At 37.6% G+C, this 24,214-nt stretch overlaps 1 protein-coding gene across 5 annotated transcripts; it reads right to left on the bottom strand.

Annotated features, from left to right (window-relative positions):
- Positions 1-15,368: 15,368 nt before the first annotated feature.
- Positions 15,369-24,004, bottom strand: LOC123518535 (SCAN domain-containing protein 3-like). 5 transcript variants are annotated; one of them, XM_045279340.1, is made up of 6 exons: positions 22,991-24,004; positions 21,338-21,481; positions 19,147-19,349; positions 18,728-19,033; positions 18,456-18,607; positions 15,369-17,165 (listed from the first exon to the last, which is right to left on the bottom strand). In XM_045279340.1, exons 2-6 carry the CDS (start codon positions 21,474-21,476, stop codon positions 15,695-15,697), a joined length of 2,271 nt encoding a protein of 756 aa, XP_045135275.1. In that variant the 5' UTR covers positions 21,477-21,481; positions 22,991-24,004; the 3' UTR covers positions 15,369-15,694. The 5 variants fall into 5 exon arrangements, with proteins under 5 accessions (XP_045135275.1, XP_045135276.1, XP_045135277.1 ...); XM_045279341.1 differs by having other exon boundaries at positions 23,605-24,004; XM_045279342.1 differs by having other exon boundaries at positions 23,609-24,004.
- Between the last annotated feature and the right edge of the window lie 210 nt (positions 24,005-24,214).

Raw genomic sequence — 24,214 nt, 5'->3', positions numbered from 1 at the left:
TGCCCATTTGCCTCGCCACTTACCGGGATTCGAACCCGGCCCTCTCGATCGTGAGTCAAGCATGCTAACCACTACACTACGTGGTGTGTGTGTGTGTGTATTTACCTAGTTGTAGTTTTACAGGGCCTGGGCTTTATGCTCGTGTGGCCCCGTCTCCATATCTACACTTATCCAATTTTTCTTTAAAACTATGCACACTCATTGCTGGCACCACTTCCTCACTCAAACTGTTCCAAGTCTCAACACATCTTTGCGGGAAACTATATTTTTTAACATCTCTCAGACATCTTCCATTCCTCAGTTTCTTACTATGCGATCTTGTGCTTCTAGTGTCATATTCTTCTCTCAGGATTAGTTTCTCATTATCCACTTGATCCATTCCGTTAATCAATTTATAAACTTGTATCAGATTCCCTCTCTCTCTCTTCTCTGTTCCAGGGTTGGTAGATCCATAGCTTTTAGTCTCTCCTCATATGTCATCCCTTTAAATTCTGGAACCATTCTTGTAGCCATTTTTTGTAGTCTCTCCAATTTCCCTATGTGTTTCTTTTTATGGGGGATCCACACAACTCCTGCATATTCCAATCTAGGTCTTGTGTGTGTGTGTGTGTGTGTGTGTGTGTGTGTGTGTGTGTGTGTATATATATATATATATATATATTGCTACAAAGGGGGGAGGCGATGTCAATGAAAGACGTAGGCCAGAGGGGGCACGGGCACGTTTCTAAACTAACACCACCGATGGCCGGGAAAATTTTGGCGTGAGGACAGAGCGATGCAGGGGATTTTGGCATGTGAACCAGACAGACAAGGACAGACAGACAGACAGAGAGGGAGCAGCTGCTGGCTACAGTGGAGGAGGCCTGTGGTGGTGAGCTCTGAAGGCTTGCTGCCCCACTGTCTCGCAAGTGTTACTCGTTCCCGCCTTACCAGTGTGGTGCATACGTGCCCAGAAAGTGCCTTCTCTGTCCCATTAGTAATGTGGACACCCCTAAGTGCAGTACACAGAGTGACTTGTGTCGTGTGCAGGTGTGGTGAGGGGAAGTAGCTACAGGTATCTTGGATACTAGTGACTGTGTAAGGCACCTGCGTGTGCCTGTCAGACTTCAATAAAAGAGCTATAGTATAACCCCAGTGCCTGTCTTTTGCCACCCAGTGTGCCTGTGTCTGTCGATATTGCCGTGTTTTCAGTCTGCCTAGTGAGTCTCCTGCTTTCCACACATCAATCATAGCTGCCAAATCCTGCCTGGTAAGTGGTTACGAGGGAGTCCCTGTGTCTGGTGCCATCTGTGCAGTTGGGGTCTGGTAGAGGTGCCCTGGACTGGGCCAGCATGGAAGACTCTGGTTATGTAACAATGTACCTATAGTTATAAATAATACGTTCCATTAATTATTATTAAGCAAGCTCTCTAATGGGAAAAAGTGTTAAAGAACATATAAATAAAAAAGATAATGAGAAAAAAGAAATATACATATACCACTAAACACAGTACAGAAATAAACAGATGATTTACTTATAATTTATGATTATCTATCTTTATCTGTTGAGCAGGTTACATTATTTCTACATAGCCAGTTAACAGCACAAAAGTACAAGTTTCTTCAACTATAACATCAAGATACACGCACTTATTTGTAATAAGGCATGGGCATGGGCTCAGCCTGAGTTGCCAAATGTCATTTCAAGATATATGGGAGAAAATTATAGGCTGGCAAGTTTAAAATAGCCTTTACATCATATGATATTTGTTACAGTTACACACAGTTCATCATAAGATGTTTGTTGCAGTTTATGGGTTAAGGATGTAGCCAAACTCTACCCACTTTCATTACTTTGAAAATCTCCACGTCACCTTGGTAACTAACATCAGTAGTCAAGCATAACAGCATATTTTTTGAGGTTCCTCCGTGAGTTAGTTATGCTAAATTAGATAGTGTCAGGGTTCCAGGGAGGACACATCCCCCACAGCTGAATTAGGTTAGGAAAATATTCTTCTAAAGGTAACCATGAAAATACATACAGGTTTCCCATATTTTCTACGCACAAAAAAATTTCCAGCACTGTCCTAATATAGACATCCCTTCAGCTGTCCTCATTTCTGGCCTCCCCATTTGCACCTCTTTCACTCAGTTGACAGGAGATGGGAAGGAAAATATGATAACCATTTTAACTAACCTAACCCTAAGTTAATCTACCTAACCTAACCTAAATATGCTATTGGTTAGTAGGGTTCTCAGGAAGACGCATTAGTGATTCGTGTCACCTCAACTAAATTATGTTAGATTAAGTTAAAGTAAGGGTTAGTTTTGGTTATAAAATTTTCATTCCCACATCCTGTCAGCTGAGTGAAAGAGCTGTGAAGGGGGAGCTGGGAAACGAGGACAGCCGGAGAGATGTCTGCATTAGGACAGTGCCGTAGGTTGTTACACTTTTCATTCATATATTTTAGAGACACATCAGGCATTCTCATAGGCTCACTCATTTGTTAATGTCGTTAGCCAGAGAGAGAGAGAGAGAGAGAGAGAGAGAGAGAGAGAGAGAGAGAGAGAGAGAGAGAGAGAGAGAGAGAGAGAGAGAGAGAGAGAGAGAGAGAGAGAGAGAGAGAGAGAGAGATTGTTTCAGAGAAGAGAGAGAGAGAGAGAGAGAGAGAGAGAGAGAGAGAGAGAGAGAGAGAGAGAGAGAGAGAGAGAGAGAGAGAGAGAGAGAGAGAGAGAGAGAGAGAGAGAGAGAGAGAGAGAGAGAGAGAGAGAGAGAGAGAGACCATGACTGGTCCCTAAACATCAACCAGAAATGCAAGACTGATATTCTCTTCCTCGACTTTAGTAGGGCTTTAGACAAGGTGGCCCACCAGAAATTGCTAACAAAGATTTATCACTATGGCATTTGAGGCAGGACCAAGGGATGGATACAGGGCTTTCTCTCTGGCTGCTCCCAGGAGGTGTCTGTGAATGGGACACTATCATCTTCCTCAGATGTTTTCTCAGGAGTTCCACAGGGCTCTGTCCTGGGACCAATCTTGTTCCTGCTACATATAAATGACATAAATGAGGTGTCCTCCAAAATGAGGCTATTTGCTGATGACAGTGTAATATATTGCTGCATCTGCACACAAAAAGATCAAGATTTCTTACAGGAAGACCTCCAAAGGGTTTTTTGCTGGGCAGAGAAGTGGGACATGTCCTTTAACATCCAAAAGAGCTCCCACCTGTGCATCAGCTTGAAAGAAAAACCATTAGAATATATTTTCTCCATCAATGGAAAAACCCTGAAAAAAGAGAGCAGCTGCAAATACCTGGGTGTGACTATCACAGAAGACCTGAACTGGAACATTCGTACAGAACTGGTCAGAGGAAAAGCTGCTAAGACCCTCGGTCTTATTTGCAGGACATTGGGAATGTGCAGCAAAGAGGTGAAGGTGGCAACCTACACAGCCCTAGCAGGTAAGACTCCAGCTAGAATATGCTTCCAGTGCATGGAACCCCCACACCCAAAAAAATATAGGTATGTATTGTAGAAAATGTTCAATGACAAGCCGCTCGCTTTGTGGTCCACAATTATAACAGGGAAGTGAGTGTGACCCAAAAAATCAGTGAGCTGGGCTGAGACACACTCCAAACCAGACGTTTTTTTCACCAAGCGGAGATGTTCTACCACATCCACAGTGAGGCTGTCAACATTCTAATGCCTGAAGATATAAAAAGAACATCTGTCGAATAAAATAACCACATGTACAGGCAACCAAGTACACAAGTAGACCCTTACCTATACAGCATGTTCCCTAGAACTATGCACTTATGTAACAAATTGCCCCAGGAAGCAGTCACAGCAGGCACCTTACAGGAGTTCTGGAAAGCAGCACTACAGTGCCTGTAAAAGACACCCAAGTATTCACCATACATCCCGGGACAGCGGCATTTTGCTTTTTAAGGGATTATAGTAAAAATGGGGGAAAAAAAAATCTAGGGCTTAGTGGGGTAAGAAGGAATCATTCCATTTCTTGTACTCTATCAAAGTATTTGATGTTTTCATATCCTGTATGAATAGTACTCCCTTGTACAATTTATTTAATATATGCTTCAGAAAATTTATGTTTTAAATGTATTTAAAAAAAAAATTTTAAGAAAAATTCATGAAAAAAGTCTTCCAAAATTTTTATGTGGTGTGTAGAAACTTTGGTTTCATCTTCCCCCAAGAACTGTGACAAGCTTTGTTTGGGGTAAGAAGAAATCAGGAGGGTCCTACTAGTCTGTAGACAGGGTCCCCCTGCCACTACCCCCGTCCCCCAAGAGAAGAGGGGGGATTTTCTTTTACTCCATAAGGGTAAGCCTACATGGGTTAAGAAAAAATCACAAACCATGATTTATTTTTACCCCATACAAGATTTTTTTTTACCCAATGCTGATTGTTTTTTACCCCATCTTGGTTTTATATTACCCCTCTAAAATCTTACTATGATTCAGCATTGATGAGGTATGTGCATCAAACAGGAGCACGAACACCATTGCAAAAGAGAGGTTTCGTGAACATGTTGTGTCAGGTCTGGAAGGAAGGACTTTCCCATGAGAATATAAAGGCCGGGTTTTATGCAACTGGAATATATCCACTAAACCCACAAAAGTACATGATTGATCGCCTTTGCCCTTTGAAATTAAAAACATACAAGACTTGGATTAAGAGAGGAAGCCCCAGGGATGATGAAAATAATCCTATACTGCATGTTGTTACAACTGATAAGACAAACAACAGAGATTCACAATCATCATCCCAAAATCTACAGAACCAGTCACCTTCCAATGCCAGTAGGCCTACCATAAATGTTGCCACTTCTCCAGTGCCTGAAACAGCAATAGGAAAAGGCCTCTCTGATACAATCCTTACACCTGTTCAGGAACAGGTATTGCATGAACCAGCAATAGAAAAAGGCCTCTCAGATACAACCCTTACACCTGTTCAGGAACAGGTGTTGCCTGAACCAGCCACAGAAAAAGGCCTCTCAGATACAATCCTTACACCTGTTCAGAAACAGGTATTGCCTGGTTGTAGTCACTGGCATGAAACTCCGACTCCTAACAAAACTGAACTTCAAGATGAGATCAAGAAAGATATAAAAAAACAAAGTGCTTTGTATGCCAAACATTTAAGCTGGAAAACTCTTGTCATTGAAATCCAAGCTAGGGCTCCTACAGGAATGAAATTCAATATCCTATTGGTAGAGAAGGAAAAAGAAACTACTTTAGAAGAAATTCTGCACCGTAGGAGAAGAGTTGGAACGACACAAGCTGCAAGAAGAAAAATTAATATGCACAGTCAAATTATAACTCAGAAGGAATGTGAAAAGGAAACAACACGGCAGGAGACACAGAAAAAGAGGAAGTGTAACAAAATTGGAGGAAAGAAAGGAAGGAGCCTGAACCACTCTCTGATACCACAACTGAAGATGAGATGGAGGTGATGGAAAGTGATTCTGCTGATGATGTCAGTTTCACTTTAACGATGAAAGTGAAATTGAAAGTGAAGAAATACAGCCACAAAAAGCAACCGCAGCAGACACTCCAGTAATAACAAATGATTCAGTTGGAAAGTACTACGCAGTATACTATACTGAGCCACGTATGATTTACTACTGGGGAAAAATAGTAAAAACATTTGCTGCTGATGATGACGGTAATGTGACTAAAGTAGAAATTGATTATCTTCAGAAAAAAAAAAAAAAATTTTTGAGTGACCCAAAGGGATGGACATGGACTGAGCGGAACACAAAGAAAGACATTGACATAGTAGACAAAAATACATATTCTATGGACCAGAGGTTCCCATGATAATGAAAAAAATTTTAGATTGCCAGATGAAATGGCATTTGCTTGTCTTAAGGTTATTGAGAAAAATAAGTGAATTAGTGAGGAAATCATGAAAAATTCTCATGAAAGAAAAAATTTTGTGAAGCTTCTTTGTTTTATAAGGACACAATATATATATATATATATATATATATATATATATATATATATATATATATATATATATATATATATATATATATATATATATATATATACAAATTTATGTAAGAATAAATAACAGGTAGTCATTACACTCAAATGCTATTACAGCCATATCAGACATATACCCTGTATTTCTTAGCATTTACGGCAAGGTCACAGTCACAGGTCAGTGTACCCCTTACAAAGATATAAGGCAGAGAAACAGGAAGCCATTATGGTGGACTCATGAGATAGGTAGACAGATCAGAGAGAAGAAGAGGGCATATAGAGAGTTGCAGAATAGTGGGGAAGATGTAGATTTGATTAGGTACAGACAGGTCAGGGATGATTTGAGTAAGATTATAAAAAAAAAGTAAAAGGCAGGCAGAGATAAAACTAGCTAGAGCTGGGAGTAAAGATCCACAAAAATTATATAGTTATTACAAGGTCAGTGATAAAAGAAATAAGGATAGGATTGGACCACTCAGAAAAGATGGTGTAGTAGTGGATCAAAATGAAGACATAGTAGAATTATTGAATGAACAATTTTCTTCAGTATTTACTAGGAAAGAATAGGAAATCCTGTTACAAACAGTGCGACAGTAGTTTAAGAGCTTTAGAAAATATTGATATAAAACCGGGAATTATTAGGAAATTTATTCTTGAACTAGACGATAGGAAAGCTAGTGGTCCTGATGAGCTACATGCCAGAGTACTTAGGGAGGGTGTAGACAGTATTTCTGAAGCACTAAGTTAATCTTTGAAAGATCACTTAGGTTTGCTGAGATACCTCAGGACTGGAAGTTAGCTAATGTTACACCAATATTTAAAAAAGGTAGGAAGGATGATGCAAATAATTATAGACCGATCAGTTTAACTAGTATAGTATGTAAGATACTAGAGAAAATCATTAAGGGTAGTATTTGGGAGCATTTAAATGAGAATAGATTAATTAGAGATACCCAACATGGCTTTAGATCAGGGAGGTCCTGTCTTACAAATTTGCTCGATATCTTAGAATATATTACCAAGGAGTTAGATGATGGAAATAGCATAGATGTTATATATCTAGATTTTAGCAAGGCGTTTGATAAGGTACCGCATAGGAGGCTAGTGTACAAATTGAGACTACATGGGATAGGGGTAGGTTAGTTGATTGGATTAGTGAATGGCTTTCTGATAGGAAACAGAGAGTAGTATTAAATGGGGCAATGTCTGAGTGGAAGGAAGTGGTTAGTGGGGTACCCCAAGGATCAGTGCTAGGACCTCTTCTTTTCTTGGTGTACATTAACGATTTAGATATAGGAATTAGTAGCAAAGTATCAAAGTTTGCAGATGATACTAAGATAGCATGTGCAGTACAGGGTGAAAAGGACAATTACAGAATACAACGAGACCTGGACAGGCTGATAGCATGGGCAGACAGTTGGCAGATGGAGTTTAATTCTAAAAAAGTGTCAGGTTATGCATTTAGGTAAAAACAACACAAACTTTAGCTATGAGATGGAGGGATGTTGGCTAGAGGCAGTAGAGGAGGGAAAGGATTTAGGAGTAGTGATAGACAGGACTATGAAATTTTCAAAGCAATGTTTAGAAGCAAGAAATAGGGCAAATAGGATCCTGGGTTTTATAAATAGAAATGTTAGTTATAAAAGTAAGGAAGTGGTGCATAGCTTATATAATTCCTATGTTAGGCCCCATTTAGAGTATTGCATACAGGCCTGGTCACCCCATTATAGGCAGGATATCAACATGTTAGAAGCAGTTCAGAGAAGAGCAACTATAATTATGTATAGCGCTGCATGATAGTTTTTATAAGAAATTTACTATAGTTAAACAAGACATGATCCCCATGTATGGGGACCACAAATTGTAGAGGATTTCGCTGCAGGACTTACCCCTGTTAATGGGCTAAATATTTAGAATTAGTATATAATGTATTGTGTACTTGTAAGTGTATCTTTAAGTACTGATGACAAGGTCGCTGTGCGACTGATACAGGATAACCTAGATGGGCCCTGGTGGCCCTTTGTTATCCTATTATTTATGTTATGTTATGTTATGTTAACTAGGATGATACCAGCATTAAAGCGCCTGGAGTATAGAGATAGATTAAAGGAATTAAACATGTTTTCATTTGAGAGGAGATGTATAAGAGGGAATATGATAGAGTTATTTAAAATGTTCTCAGATACAAACTACATAGATGCGAGATCTTTCTTTACCTTAGAGGAGGGAAGTAGGACTAGAAATCATGGCAGGAAGATTAGAAAGCAAGGCTGCAGGTTAGATATAAGAAAATATTTCTTTAGTCATAGGGTGGTAGACTTCTGGAATGCATTGCCAGAGGGTTGTAAATAGCAGACTAGTTTGACAATGTAGACAGCTAGCTAAAGAGAAAGTGGTGGGAAGAGAAGGGGTGAAATAAAGAGTGAGAAAGACAGTTTGTGGGCTTACCACATTGCTCTTTTTAACGTTTATTTCATACGTAATTGTAATGCAACCTCACATCACTTCCATACATAATTGTTTCTGCTGCAGCCACAATTGTCCTGCCAGAATCACAACTTTCCCTAGAACGCAGACTCTTGGGATTATATCCTTCTACAATATGTCTTATTGTATTGTGAGAGAGAGAGAGAGAGAGAGAGAGAGAGAGAGAGAGAGAGAGAGAGAGAGAGAGAGAGAGAGAGAGAGAGAGAGAGAGAGAGAGAGAGAGAGAGAGAGAGAGAGAGAGAGAGAGAGAGAAAGAGGGCAATTTTATGTCTTCAGGTAATCTCCAAGAGAAACACAACTAAAGCCTAATTATTAAAAAGACTGTACAGGACTGTAACTGCATACAGTTATTTTGTGGAACTTAGTGTGAGAATAATTTGTTTGTGGTCTGTAGGTTATGTAGCAAACCTAAAAGACACGGCAACTCGCCCACATGGGATTTACAACATATGTACATGAATTTATCGAAGTCCATCTGTTTTGGCGGTCCTCGCTTCCTGGGTCCTGGTCCTGAGTCCTGGTCCTGGGTCCTAGGTCCTGGGGCCTGGTCCTGGTTCTTGGTCCTGGTCTGGGATCTGGAAAAGACTAAAAAAGAAAGATTACTCCAGTCAAATAATGGCCTCCACTTCATGGGAGGCCATCACCTCACTAGACTTGGGGAACCATTTGTGTGTCCTAGGGTGTTGTGTGATAAGTGTGTTATAATGATCTGGTTCAGTACATTTTACTTTTTCCCATATATTTCTTGCTTTATAATGTATTGAGATATTTAATGGTGTTATATTATATTTTATGTGAAGATCCTGATTGGTTAGATTTTCTTCTTCATTATGATTAATAAATCGCAATGCTTTATTGAGAACTCTTTGCATTTCTCTTTTATTTGTTTGCGAGACTGCGCACAAAGGGATAGGGGGTATTCAAGAATAGGTATTAACTGAGTTTTACTAGTAATGATTTTAATTTGGGTGTTAAGTTCGTAAATCTTCTTAATTTGCTAAGGACTGCATTTCCTTTGTTTTTTAAATCAATACAGTGTCCTCTCAGTCCAGTGTGCTGAACCTTCAACCCCAAAAACTTTCCATTTTGCTTGTATTTATTTCCCTGTTATTTACTAATATCGGTTTTGTTTTATACTGGGCGATTGGGATTATTTTAAATTTATCCTCATTTGTTTTTATTTTCCACATTTTTTCATATTTATTAATTCTATTTATCTCTCTTTCCACCTTTAATTTCATCATTGCTTTAGATTTGCTTTGCGTTGTTATTACTTGCGTAATGTCATCAGCAAACATGGTGATTAGGCATCCAGGTCCTGGTTGAGGCAGATCATTTGTATAAATTGTGTAGAGAGTTGGTGACAACACACTACCTTGAGGTACACCGCTTAACAAATTGATGATATCACTTTTTTCAACTCCAATTTGTACCTGTGCTGTCCTATTATCTAAAAAGTTACATAAAGACTTTTCAAGAATGTCGGGGAGTCCAAGTTTTAGTAATTTATATTTAATTCCATTATGCCAAACTTTATCAAATGCTTTTGACACATCCCACAACACTAGAAATACTTGTTCTTTATTTGCTAATGCATTTGCTACTGTCTCATAGGTGGTGGCAATGACTGTATGAGTTCCCTTATTTGATCTGAACCCATGCTGTCGATCTTTTAGTATATTATTATCTGATAAAAAGGTAATGAGCCTTGAGAGAATCAGTCTTTCATATAGTTTACCTTGGACTTCCAATAAGGAAATTGGTCTATAATTTATTGGATTTATAGGGGATTTATTTTCTTTAGGTATTAACTTTATTATGGCGTGTTTAAAGCATTGATGAAAATAACCCGTGGAATAACATGCATTATATATGTTTTTTAATTGCTCTATTGCTTTTTCAGTACATTTTTCTAATATTATTTTGTTTATTTTTGATGTACCCGGTGCTTTATTTTTAAATTTCTTTATTATGCCTCTAATCTCATCATTAGTTATTTGTCGGGTGTGAAAATTTTGAGTATATAATCTGCTAGTGTCTGCTGTTTCAAAATATTGAGTTCTATTGATATTGACATTCATATATGTATTTATATGGTCTGAGTGTTGGATGTCAAAGTTTTGTTCTTCTTCCTCTGTGATTTTGAATACTTCTTTCCATGTTTTCTCAAATAATCCACATCTCTCCTTATCAGAATAATACTTTTTCCCTTCAGAGTCTTTCATGTATCTTATGTTTGTGTTGTTACTTCCTTTTAGCTCTTTAATTCTTTTCCAGAATTCTTTAGTGTCCTTATTCTGTTCGATTGTATTTCTTATCTTGTCTTCCCAGTTTTTATTTTGAGCTTCTTTGCATTTCTCTCTAATTTCAGCTCTAATTCTGATGTATTCTCTGTAATTGTCATGTGACCAACCATTCTTTAGTGCTACTTGTTTATATCTATTAAATTGAGTTTCTAACTCTATTATTTCTGCAGTGTATTTGATTTGAGTTACTCTTCGTAAATTACTTTTTGGTATTGATTTATCCATTGCTTTATTGACTGCTTTTACCCATTTTTTAGTTTCAATTTCGATCCTATCTGTATTAATCTGGTTTAATGTGTTCACAGAAATTTCCCCATCAATTGTTTCCTGAAACATTTTCCAATTTGCTTTTCTTACATTATATGTAATTGGTTTTTATATATATAAAGGTTTTGTTGATAGTGTAAATATTATTGGTAAGTGGTCAGAAGTTGTAATTTCACCTGGTTCAATGAGATGATTTAGGAAATGGTGATTGTTAGAAAACACTTTGTCTGGCTTTGTTGCTGCATTATGACTTAAAAAAGTTGGAAAATCTGGTCCCAAATGTAACATTTTTCCTTGGTTTATGAGAGTCATTAAGCTTTTGCCTACTGTGTTATCGTTGCTATTTCCAAAGTTTTTGTGATTTCCGTTAAAATCACCCAAAATATATGCCGGGATGGAGTTATTTAATATTTTGTACATGTCAGTAAAAGGTAAGTAAGGTCTTCTAGGTGGCAAATAGGTAGTAGCTATTAAAATAGGGCCTAGAGAAGTTTCTATTTCTACCGCAAGAAAGTCTGTGTCAAAGTCGTCATGAATTTTGTGCTGAATATTATGTTTGATGGCTATGGCTGAACCGTCTGCTAGACATTCTGTACTATTAACTTTATAAATCCTGTATCCTGGTATTTTTATCGAATCTGTTGTCTTTACACCATGACTATTAATTGCAATTATCTCTGGAGAGCTTCTGATATAATAATTTATTAAAGACACTTTGTTGCTATTCCAGTTTAGAACATTATGTTGTATTAGGGAGAAATGTACCAAGTGCTGCTATACTTCCTCAAACAAACACATTTAACCTTGTCTTTGAGGGACTCATCACACCGTTTGGGTGTGTGTGGGGGTGATGACGTACCGAGGTGGTTGACAGTCCCCCCTCCCTTCACTTAACTTAACACCGCCGCTAACTAATAATTTCACATAATTTTCTATTTTCACAAAATATCCTATCAAAAATACACACACGTGGATTATCAATCACGGAGAGAGGTTAGCCGTCTCTTTCTGTTCAGGTGGAGAGTGGAACCGGACACAGTAAGCAATTTAATAATATATATATATATATATATATATATATATATATATATATATATATATATATATATATATATATATATATATATATATATAGGCATTATGCTTTACATTCAGTTATGTTAAAATTTCAGGAGCGAGTGAGCAACTGACCTGTTCAGGTGGAGAGTGGAACTGAACTGCCTGAAAAATAGACTTGGAGCTCTTTCCCATGGTCTAACCCCTTGGGTGATCCTCCTCCAAAAATATTGTCAGTCATCACAAAATGACTGGTGTGGAGTAATTAAAAGTTATTTGATTGACATTACTAATGGTGTTACATTAATGAAAGACTTTTTTCCGAACAGCTCAGTTCTCTCTCTGCCAACTGTAGTGAAAAATTTGTGTTACAAACTTTTGCTTACATAGTGATTGAATTTAGTGTTTTTAATTCATGGTTGGCTACCATCTCTGTCACAAATAAACGGTCTCAATACCGTCCGTCTGTATGTCTGTTGTGCCCACATGTGCATTGTAGTTGATCTTAATAATTAATAACTTAATATTATTGTCCCCAGCACTATATCATTACTTCCAACATATTACAGAATATATATCCAGAAAAGTGTAGTCTCATCTGCAAAATTACTAAAGATAACAGTATCCAATTAAAAAGATGCCTCATTATTATTTAATTTAACTAGCATTTCAGACTCGAATGGCAGCAATACACACATGAATCTGACGAGCAGCAGACAGCTCCATGGCAGTAACTGTCATGATTTCTTTTATTTTCTTTTTTTGAGGCCTTCATGCAGACCGCGAGCTTCCTGTCTACCTTCGCTCGGCCCCGCAGTGACGTGAGAGGACGCAAGGCTCAAGTGAAGAGGAGGCCACCGTCACGTGTGTATGTGCGTATGTGTATTTTGCGCGGGCTGGCTTGGTGAGTGTTGGCACGGCACGAGGGAGAGAGTCTGCGAGAGAGCACGTGCGAGGCAAGACTGGGAGACGCACGCTCTGTTTATTAAGACGTGCTTCCTGCTGCTGTGGTCTGTTGTGCCCGCCCCTGGGAACGCCTGTGAGTGCCTCAGTGCCCTGTGTGTGTGTGTGGAGGCTGCCCTGTGATGTACTGTGAACTGAGGACTCAGTAAAGGACGTGAGTAAGCTGGTGTTTCTCTGTCCGATGTTGCCTGCCATTACCCGCCATTGTGTGCCTTGTGTTGGTGTGCTCCGGACCCTGACAAAGAAGCTGACGCAGCCAGTCAAAGCTGATAACCACAGGTGAGAAGATAATAATATTATTTAAACTCAGTACTTAGGTGTTACAAGTATTTACAATACCATAATCCTTCCTGCAGCCTAATCAGCGTGTGGAGAAAACGGGCCGCTCCCTCGTCTCATTGCAACACACACATACATGCACACGAACGCACACACATCATGCCAGATGCCTTTATACTTTTATTAATAGAACATCCAAGTGGCTTACTCATTCAAGCACGAGTCAAAACTCCACTTGTAAATTGTATTCACATTGATAAAGCCTATGAAGCACAACTGCAAAATAAAATAAATACAAACTGTAGCACTGATGTGTTCAGTTTCGGTGATCAGACAAGTGATTCTGTAATGTAAACAACAGGTCCAAAACATGCCGTCGCCCGCCACTAAAACAAGAAGAGATGGACTGTTTCACTGTGTATATGTATTTACCTATGGTGTTTTTATTTACATAGTTTTAAATTTGTGGTGAGTGCTCCAGCAAATTTGTAATGAGTGGTGAAACAATAGTGTCTTGCAGACTCCTTGCTTCTGATGTTTTTGTATTCAGTGGTCGGGTATATGGTGAATGCGTTCTTGTATGAGAATGACTTTTTTTTTCTTAGAAATTTCTTTCAAATATTAGGGTACATCTTCCAAGATACAGCGTCTTGCAAGCCGTAAAATACAGTAATGTCCTCTCCAGGATGGTATCTGTTTCAGTGAAGAGGGATGTTGCATCTTCCATGACTTTCAGCAAATTACGAAGAGTCCAAGATGCTTGGGAGGGGAGGTCAAGTGCATCCATCAGCACCAGCAGGAGATTCAAATGGAGACCAAATCGTGCAATCGCGAGTCAAAGTTGTGCTCGGCAAAATATGGATATTTTACCGATTTGTGTATACATGAGTTTCGTGTTTGGCGAGGTTTGACTGTATTATACTGATTTGTGTATACTCGAGATTCGTGTTCGGTGAGGTTTGACTGTACTATATCATTTTTTTATAGTAGTTGAGAACTCGGGTAAAGCAAATTATCCTTATATGAAAGTAATGCAGATTTAAGCAGGAAAAGGCTTCAAAAAAATTCTGCTTGCATTTCTGTGTTTCCTGAGTAACTGCATTGGGTGTGTCCGTGTCTCTTTTGAGAGGAAAAAAAAAAAGTCAGAAAATAGTTTGAGGGACGTGGCTTAAGAGTACAGCACTGAATCCAGGATGGTACAATGCACGTTGTTTACTAAGCTGAAGAGGTCACAAGAAGAAGAAGAAGAAGGCGAGGTAGTGTGGTAGGAGTTGACAAAATTCTAGCATCCCATCAACAAGGTATGTAATTGCTATAAGTGGCCATTTGACATGGATACTGATACTAGGTAAGTCAGAGCTGGGCTGTTTTCCCGGTGATGCCGTCAACAAAGTGACTAGTGTCACATCCTGACATTGGTATGTTCTGCTGTGAGTTGCTAAGTGTACTTCAGTTTCTTGGCAATTTTTTTTTTCAAGAGACACGGACACACCCAATACAGTTACTCAGGAAACGCAGAAATGCAAGCAGAATTTTTTTTCGAAGCCTTTTCCTGCTTAAATCTGCATTACTTTCATATAAGGACAATTTGTTTTATCCGAGTTCTCAACTACTAGTATATTGTCATTATTTCCATCTTGTTTAGATAAAGAAACATTTTGACTATATTTTTTAAACATACAATAACAGTTTCTGTATTGATATGTGTTTATAGTTTTCCAAGAAAGAATGCAGAGGATTTATGGTAATTAAGTGATTTTTTCAGGGAAATTCACTCTGGGTCGACGGGCACGTGATGCCATCTGGCGACACAGCTTCACAAGTTGCCCATTTGTGAGAACTGCTCTATACTAATCAGATGTGATGCAATAGTGCATAACTAGCACTGTTACTTATGCATAATTAGTTGCACCTAAGGAAAATAGGGATTTTTTTGCTTTATTAAGACTGATAAATACACCATCACTAAACTAATATTGTCAAGGTAGGTAAATAAACTAAGATAGAATAAAGTTCAAATTAGACTGCACTATTTAATATTATATGACATGCTGTTGTGACATTTTGAATTGTATAACAATTCAGGTTTCTTGTATTGGCATATGTTTGTTGCACAACACTTTGTAGTGACATCTGAAGAAACCTTGACCTGTTCCCACACTTGACAAGGCACCAGCACTTCCTAATGATATTTCCTTGCCTTCAGGAACATCAGTCAAGTTCAAGGATGTCTCCTAGCAAGTATCAAATTCAGACTGACTGTACAATTTCATAAGAACACCATCTCTAATCCCTAATTTACACATTTCATTCACACTACTACTAACAATTACTACAATAATATTTCAAAGACTTCCTTTTCCCCTATCCACTTCTTGAATTGGTACTGTTACATTTTGCCCAATACTCAGTGGAAGGTGAGAGGCATTAGATGCTCTTTTCATCCTTTTTGCCTGCTTCTCCATACAACTGCCTTCTGCTTGCCGAACACGTGATATTCTTGGTTCATTATTACAGTTTAGACACACAATTTCTGAACCATTCTCAATTTCTATCCCACACATTACATGAATATTAGATTCACATTTTGCACAGGAATAAGCTCGACCTGTGTCTTTTTCACACACACGACACAAAATTACTTCGGATTTACATTCAGATATAAAGTTTATGTTAAATTCACCTGTATTTTGTAAAACATCACTAGTTCCACATGTATTTTTCTTATGCAAGTTTGCAGGTATTTCCTGTAGCTCCTCACTTTGCAAGTTTTTACTTAATTCTAATGGAAGACATGTAGTTGCCAGGCCAACCCTTACTTCTACACCAAACATAGCTTTATATGGGCTTTGATTTATACTGGAATGCTTCGCTTGGTTGATCATAAATTGAACAAAACGTAGACCTTCAGACCACTTCGTTGTATTATTGTCTTTCATCCATCCACTCAACATATTTTCAATATCTTGATTTGCCCTTTCTACAGATCCTTCACTCTGACTATGTCTTGGTTTTCCATGCACAATTTTCAATTCTGGCCATAAAGAAGCTAAGGATGTCATGACAGTGTTTACAAATTCTCTTCCATTATCAATATGCAAAATACATGGTGCTCCAAACATCAAAAATATGTCAAGAAGGTTATATGCAACTTCCTTGGCATATTTACACTCCAATGCACGAAGTATTACAAATCTGGTTAAGTGATCTTGATATACCATTATGAACTTATATTTTCTATCTGGTAGTGCTTGCATGTCTATTAGGTCCATTTGACACTGACTATTTATATTTAGCTCAGAATGTAAGACAGACTTTGAAACCAATCCTTTTTTCTTTTTTGTTTTCTTGCTTTGGCACACTTCACACAAGGACAAGAAGAGTGCAATCATATCAGTTGTAATATTTGCATATCTTTTAACAATTTCACATTTCAATTTGTCTTGACCACCATGGCCGATAGCTAAATGCGACGTTTTAATTACATCAAATATCTCAGAAGCAGGCAAGTAGTAACGAATTTCATCTTTATCACTTTTAGCAATCAGTTTCTGAATACCACCAATTTCAATAACATCAAACTGCTTTAGTCTTTTGTACTGTAGAGGAATTTTCTTCTCTGCAGTTTTAGCATCGTTCACCTCCTGGAGAAGTGAAGCATATTTGTCTTGAGTAAGTATGTTGTATTGTGATGTTTTGTTTTCATCCCACTTTAGTATGTTTTGTATAAACTTCTCCTTGCATCCAGTTTCTGTTTGCGGTTCAGCAGGAAGATCAGATGAGCAAGGGTTTGCCATTTTATCGAGGATCTCAGCACTGGAATCAGGAGTATAATGTTATCCTTCTGCATGACACTTTTTTCAGGCTACATCAAAGTGGATTAAATATGCCATCAAGATACCAATAATCTTATCATGTAGATGATAGTCTAATCAAGCAAGGTTACATAGTATTACATTAAGATATCTAGAATACTTATGAAAAAAAACTAACAAGGCAAGGTATTACTGTAAACTTGAGGTGGCAGAGGTAGATTAAGGACAGGTGAGAGTACAGGGTTGGAAGAGACGTTTGGTGTGAAGCAAAAGAGTCTGAGTTGAAGCAGATAAAAAAGATAAACATAACTAATTTATGGCCAACTAAAAGCAATAAATTAGTTTCATAAAGCGTGTTATAGTAAATAGTATAGCACCTAGTTTTCACTGAGGTGTCTGGCAGGTAAATACTAGAACACCTAGTTCTCTCAGACAAAGCAGCTGATGAAACCAGTTTTGACTTGTGTTCAGGTAGTTCCTTCAAGCAACAAAATTCAGTTTTATATGTACAAAATCTTACTGTCTATGACCTCTCACTACTCTACAGACTTGCATTATACACACATTTTAGTTTAAATCTCTTCCCTCATACTGGTCTTTTCTTTTTTCTATAATGATATTCCTTAAATTGCAACAGCTCTTTAAGTCAAGCTCAGGCTGGGCCCTAGCTTGATATGCTGATAAAAACCTGAATAATTCAACAAGCTGTCATGGTCCAATAATTTTGCTACATTCGACATGTGAAACAATTTGCACATGAAAGGAGCACAGAATCAGTATCCCACACCATGTGGCAGACATATGAGTAAGCCCAGCATATAGAAACATACATGTACACAAAAGTTAATATAAAAAGATGACTACAAAATTTAGTAGGTTAGTAAGAGGAACCTTAATTTCCAGCAACTAAACAAGTAGTTTGAAGATGCACAATGGGACCCAATCTTTAACACATTAGCAAGAAATGTCCCATCTTCCTATCAACATACAAAGATCTTACTTGAAACTTCTCCATATAATTTCTGAAAAGAGAGAAAAAAAAAAAAAAAAAAAAAAACTATGCTCCTATATACAGTATGTATGGCATTAATATCATTATAAATATGCATGCAAAAGTTCAGTACTTACAGTTTTACAAATGTTTACAGAAGCTCAACTAAGATTGCTAGTCCTCTAAGTATAAAAGAATAAGAAGAGAAAAAATAAATAAAAAAAATAGTCCTGCATTAGAGAATGCATTGCTTTATAGAAGTTTATATATAATCTGATGTAAATATTACTATCAACCTACCTGTCCCAATCATCCATGTTGTCATTGCAATACTTTGCAAGAATAGTCTTCAAAGTGCCACTAGCTCTTTCTGTTTGCCCATTAGTTTGGGGGTGGTATATGGATGTGACAAGGTGCTTAACGTTGAACAAGGAGAAGAGATTCTTGTTGAGCTTAGAGAGAAAAAGACATAACTTTATATTCAGCAGCTTTGTCCTGCACATTGAATGTAATAAATATATGAACATGCATTTATTACCAATCTTTGGTAAAAGAACATTTTTATTACTCACCTCATTCACAAATTCTTTCTCTTGATCTGTAATGATTTTCAAGGGGGGACCATAGGTATAAATAATTTCCATAATGGCCATTGCCACACAGGGAGCACTCTTATCCTTCAGAGGGTATGCCATAACCCCTTTAGTATACAGATCTGTGATGGTTATTATGTACTTATTCCCCCTAGGTGTTACTGTTAAGGGGCCAATAAGGTCCATGCTCAGCACATCCCATCTTCCCTCTGGTTTGATGGGATGTAACACAGGACCTTGTGTTTTTATTTTCTGATAAACCTGACACTTGGGGCATTTCTTTATCTGAAATATTATAAGACCAATTATATCATGAATCTCCTCACTATTAACTTCTTTTCTTTCTCTTTGTGTTTGAATAGACACAAAGTGCTCTCTCTCTCTGAAATTCTACTTACCCAATCTTTTATATCTGCGGTGATTGTTGGCCAATAGTATTTCTCACCAACTTTATATTGAGTGCAGCGTGTGCCTTTGTGTCCATCCATGTCGTGAAGGTCTGTTAGTATTTCTTTCACCTTCTCCTTGTGTTCTACAACAAGCCTTCTCTTTATGGACTCTGAATCATCTTTCTTGAAGCCACAGTAGTATACATACTCCCCTACAGAAAAGAGGAATATCAAATTGTAGAACACAGTGAACAGATGTTTAAGGATCTTTTTCATAAGGCTTAAAAAAAAAAAAAAAAAATGTTTAAAGAACTGGTGTTATTTTTTTTTTAGAGATGGGTTGGATATGGAATCTTGGTGAAGGTGGTAGCCCTATCTAAAATTCTGAAAGGAATCAGCCAATTCCTAAAGAACCTGCACATAAATATCACTGAGTCTGGAATGTTTTTCAGTATTACTTTCCCAGGTGAATTCACAGCAATACACAAGGTGGTTAGGAATACAGGTAAGGTGGTACAACAGTTGCTTATGGTCAAGGAAGATTACAAAAGTGGAAGACTAATTCATTAGCTTGGTCTGTGAAGGAAAATGAAAGCCAAAGCTGTTTGTGAACATTGAAATTGCTGAGGGTAGAGACCTCAGTAGAAGGAAAAGAAGGCAATGTGCTCTTTTTTTAGTAAATAAGTAGATAAAGAATCTTTCAAAGTTGGAGGGACAATGGAGGCAGATATAGAGCACATGGAAATTTAGTTTTATAATGTCTACAAGAACAAGTTAAATTGCTGTGCACAGAGATTCAACATTCAGCTTTGGTTTGGGAATAAAGTCTTGTAGCTTCAACATTTAAGAATCTATTTTAGTGCCTCCTAATGAATTTCAGAAATTACACATACAGGCAACCCCCCCTAATGAAGGTTCACACAACGAAATTTCGCTACAACGAAGGTTTCATTTTACTACCATCTGCTCGTTTAACGAACACCAAACTCGCTTTAACGAAGTTTTATCCAGGTAATTTTTTCTAAGTTTGAAAGCCCCGCTGTATCACGCAAGCTGACAAGCTTTTGAATACACCAGGAGCTGCCGATACTAAGGCCTGCCTCAGGAGAAATCCTGGGACACCGGTGGAATCAAGATCAAGCCTCTCGTGGACAACACATGCACCACTCACTCCCCTGTTCAAAACAATAACAGCATCAGCAACAGCTCGTCTTCCCTTGCTCAACTTACCACCAAAACGCCCTGCAATGTGGCCTAGTGGTCCTAAGAAGACCAGAAAGTCTCTTACTCTCAAAGTGAAGCTGGATATTATTCACAGATATGAGAGGGGCGAGAAAACTATAGCATTGCTGGCCACCATCTTGCCTCCATTTACTGTCTCTACTATTTTCAAGTCAGCAGATTCTATTAAGAAGGCTGGTGAGACCGTATTTTCCTTGCAAGCTAAAAGAACCACCTGAATTCGTGACTCTATAATGGATAAAATGGAAAGCCTTGTGGAAATGTGGTACATAAGTTTTGTATGTGATACAATGATGTGCCCTTTTTTATTTTTTTATTTACCCTTTGTTTACATTCCACAGGTTGCCGGTTAGTGTCTCTCCCGTTTCACTCTCCCTCCCTTGATAAATTTAAGATCATCAACATTATAAAGTTACGTACATACATACATTAGTGTACATTATAATAACTTAAATTAAACTGCCTAAATGTTTAACTTCATAATTTTTACTTTCATTAAACCTTTCACTGTACTATGATGCACTCTCGCTTTGTTTACTCTCAATGGAAGTTCAAGTCAGGGGTTAAACTTGTTATAATTGGTTCGCTTAACAAAGTTTCGCTTAACGAAGTGGTTTTTTAGAAACGTAACCCCTTCATTAAGCGGGGGTTGCCTGTACTACTCAATACAGAGTAAGCTTTTATATTACCTCACTTCAAATTCCAGATAGTTCACAAGGCCTCCAAGCTTGTTATTGATACTAAAAAGTAGTGTTATTCATTTTATATTAATATATCATCAGTTAGAAAACATGTTTGGATTAATAATGGCAGTTTATCTTCCCAGAAAAGATTGCCAAAAACAAACTTTCTGAATTTCATATCATTACTGTTCTGTGATCATGTGGTACATTTACATCCCTTCCTTCAGCATTCATTATATCTCTACATCAAATAAGAAAACAAGAATATTGCTTACCTTCAGCAACAAAATTTCCTGCTGCTTGTCTGATGCCACTCCTCTCTCCTTGAGTTACAGAGTCAAGAAACTCTCCTGTCTGCACATAATGCACAACTTGCTTGATGTGCAGCCATGGGTCTTTCCCAGTGCGAACCATATTGCCTGGATATCAAATTGTGTATGAGGCTTAGAAGTACAATACTTGTGACCATTCAAGCAAAGTTCACTTTATGTTACAGGCAAAGCTTTATTTTGATGTGCAGTCCTGCCCAAATGGAAGATGACAGGCATCTTCCCTCCCCCCCTCCTATCCTTCCTCTATTCCTTCTTCCTTCCTTAAGTCCAAAATTCTCTCTCTCTCTCTCCTTGTATCCTCCTTCATTTTTTAAAGAAGAAAAAAAAAAAAAAAGAAAAAAAAAAAAAACTATAGCTATTCACTAAATGAAATAAGGTTGTCAAAAAGCAAATATTGTTATCATTCCATCATGGTCAACTGAGTGAATTGTTAAAAATGAGTATGTTGACAAATGAGGCCTTACTGTAACTGTTTAATCTATATTTTCAAGAAACTGTTGATTAAGCTAAAAAAAAAAAAACCTTACAAAGTTAGTTAATGGCAGTTTTACTTTGTACATGATGAGGTTTTGTAAAAATATGAATAGAAATATTTTTGTTTGCTTAATCTATGACTGTAAGGAAAGAATACAAGAATGATAATTAGTCAAATGTTATTAAGTTTAGCTTCATCATCAGAAAAAAAACAGCTGAAGACTGTATATATGATTAAGGATGATTAAAGAACAAAAACACATACTCTTTAAAATTATAATATGAAGGTACAAATAGTTAAAAACTGAAGTTGTACCTTTTAAAATAATCTAGAAACCTATGAACCTTACATATCCCTACAGTTTTCTTTTACTTTTCTAGAATTCTTGCATCACTGCTGGTAAAAATATGTCACCTACTCCCCACACACAATGAGAATATCTATTTTTTGCAAATAATTTTGTTAATAATTTGCAAACCAAGAATACTAAAACCTCTATGCAATACAGTATTACTGGTGGCTTTAATAATCAGAATAGTCGTTATATAATGCTGTGAAAAAAAAAGAGAAAACACTTAACACTTCGAGCTCGAAGAATTGCATCCTGAGTGCTCTATGGTGCTAATATGGCTTCTCTAGACTGCAAAATTATTCAGTAACGACTTGAAAGCACCTTCGGTTGATATGGATTAATCCAGGATTCTGGTGGTGATACCTAGACCTTGTGGTATTGCTAGAGTTTCCCATCAGTCTCACTGATAAGAAAAAAGAGTGCACCACTGGAAATTAATCTTTCTAAGACTCTTTTTTTTATACCCTTTCCCTCCCAAATTACACATATAATATTAATGGTAATAAATAAGTTTTGAGTAGAACACAAAAACACTTGAATTGTTAGGTTTAATCAGAATACATTAATGTTTGTATAAACATAAGATATGTAAATCTCTGCATTTAGGAAAAATATCCAAAATGTAGTCATTTTTATGATATCAGGAATTTTCCCAATGGTCAGGAGTGCTCATTGTGCTCTAGGCATAAATATACAAACATATTCCTTGTTATTTAATGTCAGACTAATGCCTTGCATTATTACTGGAGAAATTTGTGGAACTCCTTACCTGAATGCTCTTACCATTTTCACTTTTAAATTAACCCTCCATTACCATCTAGGGAATCTGTTGTATGAATTTTGTAACCAACAAACTAATAGCTACTACACAATTACTGCATAAGGCACACTATCCGGTTCTCCACACTGCAATTAATCTTCATTATAACCTACAACATGAACTGTCATGCCTGCAGACCTGGCCCCTTCTCCTATTAACCCTTCTTTTTCCCAACATTATATCTCAGTGTTGGGGGCCAACTTGGTGAGTCAACCACTAGAAAGTAGACATTACCTTCTATACACTTTGTTGCAAATTACTCATGTAATATTAATGCTAGTAATTTCGGGTAGAACACAAATATCCATTTCTTAAGTTTGGTTAGGTGTTAGCTTACGTTAGGTTCAGTTAGAATGGATCAATGGTTTTACATGTGCAGAACACGAAAATATCTGCATTTAGGAAACTCCCTGTATGCGTTTTTTTTTTTTTTCTTGGGAATTTTTTTTTTTTTTTTTTTTTGCCGATCAGAAATATCCACTTCATGTTCCAGGCATTAAAACACAATCATTGATGCATTCCTTATTATTACGTAACATACGACTGACTTTCTCCATATTTACCCGCCTTTCTGTATAGTTACCGAGCTTGCAGTTGTGATCAGAGAATGGCCTGGTCGGAGTGAAAGCGTTGGCACTGCAGCAAGAAATGTACTATGGTCTCAGGGACAGAGATACCATGGTCAGTGTGGGTTCAGAGAGAGATTGAGGTGGTACATGTGAGGATGTCGTGAGCGTTCAGTGTTGTGCTACCCATACGTTGAAGCCTGAAGGGAAGCAGTAGTTGAGAGCAACATCTAAGTCGCAGGACTTATTCTCTATCTAGCACCGGGCTGCGGGGAAAAATCATTGCTGTCTTGGCCTATTAATGTCGGGCGGAGGGCGTTGTTAAGGCTTCTGTCACTGGCAGGGACTCAGGGAAGCAGGTCCAGGATCTTGATCTTGATCTTGATACTATAGGCGATTCGGGATCACTCCTGAGCCGGGCCTTTGGATCGGCAGCTCCTGTAGACGACAAAAAAAAAAAAAAAAGGCACAGAAAAAAAGGAAACAGGGTCCTTTGCTCTAACCGTCTGTACATCTGACACGCCACATTCTCTCCAGAAACTCCTTCACCGCCTCAATCATCCTTTCATTCGTTTCTCTACTCAGTTCCAGCAGCACCACCATCCAC

This window comes from Portunus trituberculatus, chromosome 44, assembly GCF_017591435.1.
Source record: "Portunus trituberculatus isolate SZX2019 chromosome 44, ASM1759143v1, whole genome shotgun sequence".
In the NCBI taxonomy this organism is placed as follows: Eukaryota; Metazoa; Arthropoda; class Malacostraca; order Decapoda; family Portunidae; genus Portunus; species Portunus trituberculatus.
This window is presented reverse-complemented; position numbering and strand designations above follow the sequence as displayed.

Bases quoted from the DNA above. Each gene is read 5' to 3' on its own strand.
- LOC123518535 (XM_045279340.1), bottom strand. From the start codon at position 21,476: ATGGTTCGCACTGGGAAAGACCCATGGCTGCACATCAAGCAAGTTGTG. The intron at 19,350-21,337 runs GTAAGCAATATT...TCTTTTCTGTAG, and splicing joins AGGAAATTTTGTTGCTGAAG to GGGAGTATGTATACTACTGT. The intron at 19,034-19,146 runs GTAAGTAGAATT...ATAATATTTCAG, and splicing joins CCGCAGATATAAAAGATTGG to ATAAAGAAATGCCCCAAGTG.